The 13556-nt window shown below is 47.5% G+C and overlaps 1 protein-coding gene across 1 annotated transcript; it reads right to left on the bottom strand.

Moving 5' to 3' along the window:
- Positions 1 to 5440: 5440 nt before the first annotated feature.
- Positions 5441 to 10986, bottom strand: CSTL1 (cystatin like 1). The gene is made up of 4 exons (XM_003779295.3): positions 10564 to 10986; positions 9884 to 10226; positions 6331 to 6441; positions 5441 to 5605 (listed from the first exon to the last, which is right to left on the bottom strand). Exons 2-4 carry the CDS (start codon positions 10100 to 10102, stop codon positions 5522 to 5524), a joined length of 414 nt encoding a protein of 137 aa, XP_003779343.2. The 5' UTR covers positions 10103 to 10226; positions 10564 to 10986; the 3' UTR covers positions 5441 to 5521.
- Between the last annotated feature and the right edge of the window lie 2570 nt (positions 10987 to 13556).

The raw sequence follows: 13556 nt of genomic DNA, 5'->3' as shown, positions 1-13556 counted from the left end.
CATTCTCTTAAGATCATGATTCCACCTTTTTTCTTTTTCCTTTTATCCAAATTCTTCAGCTCATAGTAATAATCTGAAAGTCTGCTAGGCCAGGGCAGTTTGGGGGTCCAAATGAGGTGACCTACATTATTCCTGACCTTATCACCTACGCCTTCATGGTAGCAGAACTTCAATTTCATTCTCATATCAGGCAAGATTTTAAGATTCTTTAGATTTTAAAATAGTATGGATAAATTGAGAAGCAGAATAAGGAGAGGGAAGAAGCTCAAAGCAACTGAACAGCCAAGAGACATTTGCAAGTATGGCCTATGATGGCACCTCTGAGGGGCCCACTGAAGATCACCCTCTCTCCTTGCCTAAAGTGTGAAATAAGAAGAAATCACCAAAGAACTAAGAAAGACAAGGCCTTTGCTACTGATACGATAACCAGGTTGAGAGATGTGCCTTATTTTTGCAGGCAAGTGCACTTTCTAATTGCAAACTCCAGAATTAGACTTCTGCCCCCTTGCACGAGCAACACTGGACCAAACTAGGTCTGTCTATAAATAAATTCCTCTCCTAGAGGAGCAAAGGGACATATGTGCCCCCTGTGAATGAGGCAGACCTGGTGACAATGCCCAGTTCATTCTTCCCAAACAGACCAGTCAGATTAATCCCAGCAGGAGAGGAAGTCCTGAGGACAGGGAGAAGCCAGGAGTCCTCTGTTCAAGGGGCTTTCTTTCCACAGAAGGCACAGAAGCCATGGGAGGAAGCATCCCCCAACTCCACAGCCTGATTCAAGGTCTCACATGATGTTGCCGGGCTTACCCCACTCCACTTCCTCCTCCATGTGGTCACAGGGAGGCTGCCAGCAGCTCAATGGATTAGGTGTGTCCTCCTTCACATCCAGTAAGAAAGGGAGGAAGATCTTATTCCCAAGAGCTCAAGCAAAAGCCCTGGGTTTAATACAACAGGCGAGGTCTAGGGACACCATAGCAAACACACACACACACATACACACGGCATTACGGCATTCATTTCCATGCGGGGAGAGGGAGTTGGGGTATTCATCCAACAGTTCAGTTCCCATCAGTATTGGCTCTTAGGGGGCATGAATTCCCTAGTACCTCTGGCCTGAGGCAGCTCCAGGGCAGAGTAAGCAGCAGAGACAGTGCACAGATAAAGGGGCACAGGGAAGTTAAGCTGGCATGCACAGAAAGTGCGGGATTTGAGAGATTATAGGCAGAGCACGGACAGGAGAGCTCCTGCACGTGTGAACTGTGAGCTGAGATGCACGTCAGCAACACCAATTCTCACCAAGATGGGATTGGCTTTGAAAGAACAAATCATTTTTTTTTTGGCTTTTACTCTCCCTGTTGAAGTGCTGGAATGCCCAGAACCCTGTTTCAGCCGGGCCCACGTGGGGTTTCCCTCTGCCAACTGCCTGGGATGATGCTAACCTACAATGTCTTCATCCTTAACTGAGAATAACAGTACCTACTCCTTGAGGCAGTTGTAGATTGATGACGACAATGCATATAAATTGCTTAACACAGTGCCTAACATGAAGCAGGCATTCAAATAAATATTAACCATTAGTAAGAACGCTGGCAGTGGCAGTGGTAGTAATTTAATACCAGTCAACATTCAACACTTTTCTGACATTTTTTGCTATGGTATCCCCAAGGCAGGCATTACTATTCTTGGGGAGATTAAAAAGAGAAGGTGGAACATTTGTGCCCATTAATCTCTTGGATTTCTCAGCCAACGTTGTGGGGGCTTTCTTTGAAGTTTTTTTAAAAATTAGTATATATTTCCAGGAAGTTACAAAGGTAGTAGAGAGAAGTCCCCTGTGTCCTTCCTGTAGTTTCCCCTAATGGCTATATCTTATCACATCATAGAAAAATATCACAATTAGGAAGCCAACATTGGTACTGTGTGTGTGCCATTTAGTCACATGTGTACATTCGTGTAACCAGCACCATGCTCAAGACACAGCACTGCTCCATCGCCGGAGAGCTCTGCTGTGCTGCCTCCCTGTACTCAGCCAGGGCCTGGGTGCCCGCTCCTGCCTCAATGCTGGCTGAGGCCCACCCTTCCTGTTTGCCAACTATGAAAGCAAGGTGAGCGGGTGGGGTGCGAGAGTTCACTTTAAAAAATTCAAAGTAATGCCATAAAGTTTGGTAAAACATTATAAAAAGAATAGAGTGTCGATATGAAATTGTGTTTAAAGAGATAGAAATACACATTGGGTACAGTGTGCACTGTTCAGGTGAGAGATGTGCCGAAATCTCAGAAATCACCACAAAAGAAGTTTTCTATGTAACCAAACAGCACCTGTTCCCAAAAACCTATTAAAATAAAATAATAATAACCATAATAATAATGAGATGACTCTAAAGTTGGAAGGCAAAAAAAAGATAGAAATAGTACAATTAGACCATATAAATAAAAGATGTTCAAAAAGTAAGAACTTAGAGGTTGAACGAGATTTAAATTGATAAGTAAGTAACATTAGAAAAACAAATTAGGTAAAAAACAAACAATGTTTAAAAGTCTTGAGCAAAAAATAGCTAAAGGCTAAATGTAAGCACATTCTATTACCCACTAACTCTTAGGCATATATCCAATAGAAACACATGTATGTGGTCAGGCACGGTGGCTCATGTCTGTAATCCCAGCACTTTGGGAGGCTGAGGCGGGTGGATCGCCTGAGGTCAGGTGTTCGAGACCAGCCTGGCCAATGTGGTAAAACCCCATCTCTACTAAAAATACAAAAAAAAATTAGCTGGGCATGGTGGCGGGCACCTGTAATCTCAGCTACTTGGGAGGCTGAGGCAGGAGAATCACTTGAACCTGGGAGGCAGAGGTTGTAGTCAGCCAAGATCGTGCCACTGCACTCCAGCCTGGGCAACAAGAGCGAAACTCTGTCTCACCAAAAAAAAAAAAAAAAAAGAAAGAAAGACAGAAAAGAAAAGAAGTACATGTAATGTGTCCAGCATTAGACAGGCACATGCATGCTTGTTAATAGCTAGTGTTCTTAGAAGCTGAAAACGACCCAAAAGTACATTATCAGTACAATAGATAAATTGTGATATATTTACACAAAGGAATCCTATACAATAAAGAAAGTGAACTATAACTACACACGACAACACAGATGTATTGAATTCAAGAAACCAGAAACAAAAGAATATATATTGTATGACTCCATTTCTAAAAATGCAACCAACAAGCTGTGTTAAGCTAGGATGTTAGAATCTGGACAGAGGCTGCCTTTGGAGGCTCTTCATCTATAAAGTGGAGAAAAAGTTGCCATTTCGTAGGGTGGTCATGATGATCAAATGGGATAATGTGGGCAGCAGGCCAGTGCTGGTCACCCAGTCAGCCCTCAGTTAGCTTAGATTTGCAGAACTGGGTGCTTTCTGGCCTTTTTGTTTTTGTGATGTTTGTGGGGAGGTTGTTTTTGTGGGATTTTTTTGCGCAGGAATTCTACCTCCTTTAACTCTCTTCCTCCATCCTCTCTTCTCCCTCAGGCCTTGCTGTCAAGTTTGAGGTTCTTGCTGTGTGTTTATTCTTCCCCTTTAGCAATACTCCCTCAAGTTGCCATTATGACCACCTGGAGGCACTGGTGCCTGGGAAGAGGCTGAATGGTCAAGTGGTACAATAGGCACACTGTCAGCCATTGTCTGTGGCTATTAGACTATTTCTGGTCTAACATGCACCTTCTCTAATCGACTGTCAGCCAGAGAAGAGGAGAAGACACAGGTCTTATTTCAGCAGCCATCAGAACATGGGAGGCTCAATGACTCAGTGTACAGAAAAGAGTTCGCATGGCCCACCTGAACTGCTGTCCTTAGAAAGGCTGCTTGCAGGCTGGATGCGGTGGCTCACGCTTGTCATCCCAGCACTTTGGGAGGCTGAGGCGGGTGGATCACCAGGTCAGGACATCAAGACTATCCTGGCCAACATGGTGAAACCCTGTCTCTACTAAAAATACAAAAAAATTAGCCAGGTATGGCAGTGCGCACCTGTAGTCCCAGCTACTAGGGAGGCTGAGGCAGGAGAATTGCTTGAACCTGGGAGGCGGAGACTGCAGTGAGCCAAGACCGTGCCACGGCACTCCAGCCTGGTGACAGAGTGAGACTTCGTCTCAAAAAAAAAAAAAAAAAGTAAGAAAGGCTGCTTGCAAGGCTGGCCTTGGATGGAGTTTGAGAACTTGGAGGGTCAACAGTTCCCTACACTGATAGAAAACTTTTCCTGCATGATAAGAGGGCCTCAGTGTGTCTACATTCTCTGTACAGCAGTGAGGTTGACGTTGAACCCCTGCTATCCTCTGGGAGTCTGGAATTTCAGCACGTGCCAGGCAGAGGCTGCCTTCATGACCAGCCCTCAGTAAAAACCCTGGCTGCTGGGTCTTAAGGAGCTTCCTTGTGACACATACTGTCACAGCTCACTTCTGGGGGAATTGAGCGTGCTCTGTGTGATGGCACCGAGAGAGAACTCTGGAAGCTCCTGGCTGGTTTTCTCCTGACCTAGCCCCATGCACCTTTTGCCTTTGCTGGTTTCGCCCTGGGTCCCACTGCTGTCATATCACAGCCATGAGAATTACTCTAGGCTAAGTCCTGTGAGTCCTCTACTGAGTCACTCAATGTGAATTTGGTCTTGGGAATCTCAGACACACTCACAAAAATGTGTGTGAGTCACAGTGTTGTGTGTGTGCTGGGAAGAAATAGGGCTCCCCACGCTAGGGTCAGAGCTCAGGGACATGCTAAATTCAGAAAAGCCATAGAGAGGTGGGGTGGTGTAGAAAGAATGATGAGGTTTCCCCAGTGATTATGAACATTCTGTTCTAATTGCATCAGCTGGGTGGGCGCGGTGGCTCACGCCTGTAATCCCAACACTTTGGGAGACTGAGGCAGGAGGATTACTTGAGCCCAGGAGTCCATGACCAGCCTAGGCAACAAAGGGAGATATTGTCTCCATAAAAAAAGTGTTTTAAAAAATTAGCTGGACAAAGTGGTGTGCACCTGTAGTCTCAGCTACTTGGGAGGCTAAGGTGAAAGGATCACTTGAGCCTGGGGAAGTCGAGGCTTCAGTGAGCTGTGATTGCGCCACTTCTCTCCAGCCCGGGCAACAGAGCAAGACTGTGTCTCAAAAAAAAAAAAAAAAGAAAGAAAGAAAGAAAGGAAAAGAAAGAAAAGATTGCACCAACCCCTGAAGACCACTGAATGTGTGTGCCAGTGAGTGTGCATGTGCTTGACATGTATGAGTGAGTGGGTGGGCGGGTGAATGAGTGTGTGAGGCTGTTAAAGTGAGTGTGCATGTATGTTGAGTGGTGAGAGTGTGAGGGTGTCGTGAGTGTGAGCATTGTGTGTGCGGGTTGTGAAGGTAAGTGTGTACGTGTGTGTGCGTGTACACTCGTGTGTATGTGCATGTGTAATGAGACCCCAATGAGGGATACATGATCCTTTACAGTTTAATAACAGCCAGTGCACAACTCAATCGTCTGAGCCCTCATCCAAGGTTTCTGCCCACATGCTCAGGCTTCCAGACAGGAATTGTTCCAGAGCTGGAAATAGTTTATCCAGGGCACGGTGTATATCAAAGACTCGCAAATTAAACTCTGTGGAAGAAGAAAGAAAACAGACTTTGGGGAAGTATTTTTCAAAGGCGAGCAGCAGGCGCCTGTTCCCCAGGTCTGTCCCTGTGGCTGCTCATGAACCCCATGGGCAGAGAGGGGAGCTGCCTACAGTCAAGGGCAGGAACAGAAAGGAGGGCCAGTCTGGAACAGGAATGTCACCCTGTCTTCCCCCTACCCAGCCACTTGGGACCCACAGCAGGTGAACCTGGTGCCTGCGGCCTGGCAGGACCCTGTCATGTGGGCCAGGCAGGCCAGCAAGGAGCAATAGCATGGTCTCCTCCTCCTGCACCTCCCCAGGCATGGGGGAGCCCCTTGTATCTGCCAGCTTTCAAGGGGTGTCACCCAGGGACCAGGAAAAATAGAAGGGAACAAGGAGGAAATTGGACAACCATAGAGACCTGGAGAGGGAGAGAGGAAACAGAAGAAGGACCCCAAGGAAAGGGAAACACTGCTTTCACGCAGAGGGTCTGGGGAGCAGTCCAGGTTGGAGAAGGGTCCAGGCGACCAGAGGCCTGGGTGCAGGGCTGTACCAGCCCAAATATAAAGCCTCCCTCCTTCCCCCAGGTGCCTCAGGAGGTGCCAGGCAGCCCCAGGGCTGGGCCCCAGCTGGCCCCAATCCACACAAGAGGAAAAACTGCCAACTTTTAGCTGTTGCTTTTTAAAATGTTCACTTCACAAGTCCCTTTGGGATGACTTCCACTACACACCTTTCTCAGCTTCTTGCTTTGCAGGGGACAGGAAGAATTGCTCGTGTCATTCCTCTTGCATTTGGTCCGGCCAATCTTCACAGTGACTATATACTCCACTCCCGTCGTCAGCTGCCAAGAATCAGTTGTGCTGTTAGTGTGGACTCCAAGCATCCAGTGGCTGACCCTCTCCTGGAGAAGCTAGGACTGAAAGTAATGCCCCCAGAGCCACAGTCCTTGTTCCCGGAGCTTACCCACCAAAAGCATGGCTCCCTTCTCCCTACTTCTGGCTGGAGGGAGGGCAATGGCAGCCAAAGCCCCTGGTCATAGGTTGGTTTTGCTGCAGCAGCCACAGAAAGCTTCTCACCTGCCTCCCTCCCATCCTCAGGACAGAAGAGGCAACATCAAGCTGGGTTGCCTGGCCACCACAGGCCACTCCCAGGCTGGCAGATGTGGCCTTCATAATGCATCAGAGCCAGCATCTTGTCCCCACCCCCCCAGTCCCTTCTGCCATTTCCTCTCTCCCTACTATCCTTCCTGACCAACCTAGCGGAAGGCAGCTTAGCAATACAGTTAAAAACAGTTTTGGAATCGAATTGATTTGGGGCATGCATTTTCCATTTAGTGACTGTGACCTTGAGCAAGTTACTTAGCATCCTCAGCTTTTTCACTTACCAACTACAAACCACAATTGTGCCTGCCCGTGGAGTTGTTATGTGGGCTAAATGGAAGCTTGCATTTCCCTTAATGCATAAAATAAATTTTAAATATTTTCATAATTATAAGTTATTAAATCTTTTAGCAAAGTGTCTGCAGCGTTACTTCGAAGCAGATTCGGTGTTAAGAGAGTGACAGAACACAAAATCTGGCTTTACCCCGGCAGACTCTGTAAATTTTCCTGAATCTCAGTTTCCTCCTCTAGGAAATGAGGAGAATAATGCCAGTTTCCTCCTAGCGTGTACAGAAATGAACGAAGGAGGCATGGTGGGTACACGAGCCATGGAGAAAGCACGCCAGGGATTTCCCCATGGCTCTTTCACTTGTGATCAAGTGTGAGGCCATGAAGCCTGCAGGGGTTGGAGCCTGGAAAAGCCCTTGTGGGCAGGGAGGTCCTACACCCAGAAGGGAGACTCTAACAGAGAGCTTGGGGGTTATGGTTCCCTGTCCAGTTCTGAGCTGGATTCCCGAGTAGATACGTGGATTAGTGGATCTTCACCGGTGCAGGAGAAGCTCTGGGAGGCTCCCTGTTGCCTTGCCCTGTCACTGGTCAAGCCCAGTGAGAGGGCTTGGTCATCTCTGGGATGGTGACTGAGGCAGAGAGTGCCCACACTGCTCCTGGGAGGAAGACACCCTTAGCAAACACTGGGACAGGGCAGCAGGGAGCCTAGGCCTGAGGGCAGTACCAGCCTCCCCACACCCAAGCATGTGGGGGCCATCCATGCATGGGCATTTGCACGGCTGCCCCAGGCATGGTTACGCTGACCTTCAGCACGCTCAGAATGTAAGAAAAAACTAAACCACCGGTCATCACTGTAACTGACATTCCAGTGTGCAAAGTGTTATTCGTTATTAGACTTACTTGTTCGATAATGACAGGAGTAGTCATAATAACAGCAAAGATTTTTACAAGTGCTACTAGATGATGGCACTGTGCTAAGTACTTCCCTCCTATTCTGAGCCACTTCGCAGGTGAAGAAACTGAGGTCTGGAGAGTCTGGATGTCACTTAACCAAGAGCCTCAATTGGGAGGAGCTGGGCGTGAAGCCCCAGAGGCACCTGGCAGCCCTCCATGCCTGCTCTTGTCCCCTCTGTGAGGTGTAAGGACAGACACAATGGTCATATGGGTGTGGGGGTGCCCAGAGGCCCATGCCAAGATCACCCAGCTACCAGGAGGCACTCCTGCTCTGTCTGCTTATCAATGTGAATGACATCAAATGCTCATCATTATTCTTTAACAGCTAACTTAATGGTGATGGATTGATTTCACAAGGCAAGCCTCCTTGGGGTCTTAACCAATCCTGGAAGAACCAAGAACCAAATGGGCAACATCGCCATCTTGTGGTAGAAGTGCCTCACTGAGCCTGCCTGCGGGACAGTCTGCATTGGGATGAGGATTTGACCTGTGCTGACTGGTCCTCCCCACCCTGCCCTTCTGCCTTGCGGGTTCTCTCTGTTCCAGCTGCCTTGCTCTCTGGCCAGAGAGCTTTCCCATAGCCAGTTGTGTTTTCCCAAATCCAGCTAATTGAACTAGGACGTAGCATTGTTGCTGCCCCAACTTCTACAGTCGGCCCTCTGTACTTATGAGCTCCATATCTGTGGATGCAAACAACTGTGCATCAAAATATTCAGGAAAAAAAAATGTATGGTTGCCTCTATACTGAACATTTTTTCTTGTAATTATTCCCTAAACAATACAGCATAATAATTATCTACACAGCATTTACACTGTACCGGTTGTTACAATTAATCTAGAAATGATTTACCATATGTGGGAAGATGTGCATAGGTTACGTGGAAACACTATTCCATTTTACATAAAAGACTTGAGAATCCGTGGATGTGGGCATCCTGAGGGGTCCTGGAACCAATTCCTCCTGGACACCAAGGGTTACTGTATAGTTTATTATCTGACCTTGAGGAAATGTTGTACCAATAAAAGGAGTTCCCTAACAACTTTTCTTTCTTCTATTATCCTTCAATTGATATATTTCAGAGAAATTTTATATGTAAAACAGAAGGTGAGGTGATCTGGCTGAACCCTATCTCTCACATCCCCTCCACTTCCAGAATAAACCCTCTGTGTAATTGGAAGTTTGTATAACACAGAACACCCAGCTTTGAATTTTACAACCCTACACATTGAAAAAATATTGGGGGCTACAGGCCTACAGAGAATATTTGTATTTTGCCAAATGAGAACTTTAAAGGGAGCAAAATTATCCTTGCTGTCACTCCAGCAGGGTCAAATATCAGAATGAAAGGCATTTCTTCCCAAGGAAAAAGAGTTGGTCGGGCGTGGTGGCTCACGCCTGTAACTCCGGCACTTTGGGAGGCTGAGGTGGGCAGATCACCTGAGGTCAGGAGTTCGAGACCAGCCTGGCTAACGTGGTGAAAACCCGTTTCTACTAAAAATACAAAAAATTAGCCAGGTGTGATGGTACGCACCTGTAATCTCAGCTACTTGGGAGGCTGAGGCAGGAGAATCACTTGAACCTGGGAGGAGGAGGTTGCAGTGAGCCAAGATCATGCCATTGCACTCCAGCTTGGGCAACAAGAGCGAAACTCCATCTCAAAAAAAGAAAAAAAGTTTAATCCTCAGTGAACACTTTTGCCTCTAAGTGTAATGGAGTTAGAGTTCATGCCAGTCCTTAGGAAAGCATTTTGGAAGCGTGGCTAAGGACATTCTGGGATCTGAACAACTCTACAATGTAACTGCTACAAGTGAAGATGCTTCTCCCTTGGGACCTCACGGAGGACCACCGCTTGGTTCTCTTGGGAGCCACCCCAGAATCCTCACATGTCTGAACTGGCAAGAACAGGGCCTGCTGATGTCTGGGGAGAGCAAGGTACAAACCTGCATCTGACTTCGAATTAGCTTCTGGACTCGATATAAGTAGGTGTCATTGCTGGCATTGTTGTAGGATTGAATAAAGAAGTCGAGTGTTGAATTCATGTTCTTCTTGCTCATGGGCTTCTGCTGGAAGCCCTCCCACCTTTGGAAGTGACCCAGCTTGGCTGACAGGACCAGGGCAATCAGCAGCAGCAGGGGGTTTCTCCAGCATCTGATCCTCATGTCTACAGCCTCAGAAACCTTCTTCCCAACTGCACCTTCCAGGGTGTGGTGGTGCCAGGCTGTAGCTCACTCGTTCTCCCACCGTAACCCTCACCAACATAGGCTTTCCTGGGGGATGGCCTGCCTGCATTCAAACAGAGATTCAGACCTGAACCTTGTCACTCACTTTCCAGCCAGTTCATTTTCTACCCATTTACACCACCCATTCAGTTCTTTGGTGATCCAGGCAAGCAAAATTTTTAAACCCCTGCCAAGGCGTGCAAGCCCCATTCCCTGCCTTCACATGTCTCAGGGAAGAAAGCCCCCAGAACAGCCCCTACCGTGCTCTGTAATAAGAGCCGGGGTCGTAGATAGAGAAGCATCACTTACAGGAAGGGAGGAGGCCTTATGGAGAAGGTAATATCTGAACTGAGATATAAGGAAGCAGTCATATGGAGCAAGGGGTGGTACATTATTCTTACCTTCCTTGGGTTCCAACTGTCTTACAAAGCCACCACCTGTTCCCTGTGCTTCCTTTAGAGACACGTTCTCCTTGCTCACCTGCCGCCCGCCCACCACAGATTTCTGCCTGCGGGATCCCCCTATACCTGCAGGCCCTGCACTGGCTTTTGCTATCTTGTTGTGACCCTAGTGGAGCTTTGTGAGGTAATTGCAGCCTCCCTATGAGGGAGTAATAAGCTGTGAGCTCCATTTAGAAATTATCCTGCAGACCCCTGAAGATTAGGTGTCACCCCCAAAAGCCCATGAATGCCCTATTTTAAAAACATTTGCTGGGCGCGGTGGCTCACGCCTGTAATCCCAGAACTTTCGGAGGCTGAGGTGGGTGAATCACCAGAGGTCAGGAGTTCGAGACCAGCCCGGCCAACATGGTGACACCCTGTCTCTACTAAAAATACAAAATTAGCTGGGTATGGTGGCGTGTACCTGTAGTCCCAGTTACTCCGGAGGCTGAGGCAGGAGAATCATTTGAACCCAGGAGATGGAGGCTGAAGTGAGCCGGGATGGTGCCACTGCACTCCAGCCTGGGTGACAGAGCGAGACTCTGTCTCAGGAAAAAAAAAAAAAAAAAAAAAAAAAAAAAACACCCTAAATGGAATCCTACCAGAAAAAACATTAGTGGAATAGTTGATGAAATGTGAATAAAATCTGCAGATTAGTTAATAGTATTGTGTGAATGTTGATATTCTAGTTTTCACCATTGTATTGTGATTGTATAATATGTTAACATTTGGGGAAGTGGAATGAAGGGTATACGAGAATGCTTTATGCTATTTTTGCAGCCTTTGTGTAAGTCTGAAATTATTCCAAAATAAAGGTTAAAACGTCCAAAACTAAATAAAGCATTGTTCTATGAGGAGTAGCGTGCTGAGGGAGGGGAAGCAGGAGCCTTAGGATCCAACTGTCCTGGCTCAAGTCCTTTGCTGGGGACTCTGGGAGAGTTACCTCATCTCCCTAAGCTGGGTTTCTTCACCTGTAATATGAGAATGGGGAGAAAGACTCTACTTGAATTGTGGTAGAGAATAACTGGATGTAGGCAAAGAACCTGCTCCCAAGTCAGATGTCGGGTGCATAAGAATGTCTTCTTCGTGATTCTTCTGTGACTCTGAACCCACACTTAACCCATGGCCTGTCAGGTCCCTCCTGTCCCAGAAGCCAGGCCACCTTCCATCATGACAATGTTGCTAGCACCTGTCACAACATCCTCCCTTGGCCCCAGAGCCTGTCTTGAGAGGACTTGTCCAGCCAGTGGAGGTGATACGTTTGAAATTCCCTAAGCCTGAGCTGCCAAGGGCCACTTGCTGTAGAATAGATAATGAAGGATTCCGAGTAGTCAGGGAAGCCACTCAGACCTGGGCCATCTCAGCACGCCCCAGACACCTGGGACACCCCCATCAGGCTGAGGCCCATAGAGAGGAAAAATAACATTGGGTGGGCCATATTAGAAACCCCATGGATGTGGGGCTCAAAGCATAAACAATAAATCTGCTTAAGAAATATGGGAGTTGGCTGTGTCCATAAAGAGGAAAATGAGTCACTGGCAATTTTAATTGAAGAAAAGGAAAACATAGACCCTGACTATGCCACAGAAGGAGATGTGAGGGGCCTCACAGGTCACACTGGCATTCCTTAGCTTGTGTCAGCAGAACGCCGATTTCCGACTCTGTGGACATGGAATCAGGAAAAAAAATACGATTCTGGTAAGGTACATGTATAAAGGGAGACAGGGAGCTTGGTTACAGCATGGAATAGGGGCAGAGCACAGTGGATGACATCTGGGAGGCTGAGACTAGGAGGATTGCTTCAGCCCAGGAGTTCCAGACCAGCCTGGGCAACATGGTGAAACCCCGTCTCTACAGAAAATACAAAAATTAGCCAGGCATGGTGGCACACATCTGTAGTCCCAGCTACTCTGGAGGCTGAGGTGGGAGGATCGCCTGAGCCCAGGAGAGGTCGAGGCTGCAGTGAGCTGAGATCGCACCAAGCACTCCAGCCTGGGCGACAGAACAAAGGGAAATAGAGGACTTAGTTGTTGTCTGGTTACTGCCGTGAAATAATGGAAAAATAGGGGCCTGAGTATTTCCGTGGAACAAGAGTAAATTAGGAGTGCTGGCTATAACAAATAGGAGCCCTGTTCTTGCCAATAAAAGAAAGGAAAAATATGAGCTCTGGTTAGACCATGGAATAACAGGAAATGTGGGGTCTGCTCATGTCTGTGGAATAAGGGGCATAGGAGAGAAGGGTTGCAGAAGGGCATGAGAAAACTTCAGGTGATACATATGTCTCTTGTATGAATTGTAGTGATAATTCCACAGGTGCATACGTACGACAAATTTCATCAAATTGTACACTTTAAATATGTGCAATTTGGCCAGGCGCCGTGGCTCACACCTGTAATCCCAACACTTTGGGGAGGCCAAGGTGGGCAGATCACATGAGGCCAGGAGTTCAAGACCTGCCTGGCCAACACGGTGAAACCCCATCTCTACTAAAAAACACAAAAATTAGCCGGGGAGCACCCGCCTATAGTCTCAGCAACTCTGAAGGCTGAGGTGAAGGGATCACTTGAGCCCAGGAGGTCTAGAATGCAGTGAGCTGTGATTGTGCCACTGCACTCCAGCCTGCCCAACAGAGTAAGACCCCGTCTGAAAAAAAAAAAAAAAAAAAGAAAGAAAGAAAAAGTATGTTTCCCAGGAGTCCAGCAAACCGGACCTCCTGTCTCATAAGCTGAACCTGGTAACAGGCCACTGCTGGACCAGGCATGATGGCAAGTGTGGGATTCCTGTTGGATCAACCCGTGGCTGGGTGCTGTGTGGGCGAGATGGTGTGTGTCCCACAGAGGCCCTCTATAAGCTGCACAACTTCCTGGTTCTGTCTGTTGACGATCAAGCTCGGGATTTCTTTATCAGTCCAGCTCCTAGGAGAAGCAGGAAATAAACAAGAACATGATGATGTG

This window comes from Pongo abelii, chromosome 21 (genome assembly GCF_028885655.2).
Source record: "Pongo abelii isolate AG06213 chromosome 21, NHGRI_mPonAbe1-v2.0_pri, whole genome shotgun sequence".
Lineage (NCBI taxonomy): Eukaryota > Metazoa > Chordata > Mammalia > Primates > Hominidae > Pongo > Pongo abelii.
The sequence above is the reverse complement of the archived record's forward strand: the minus strand, read 5'-3'. Positions and strand labels throughout refer to the sequence as shown.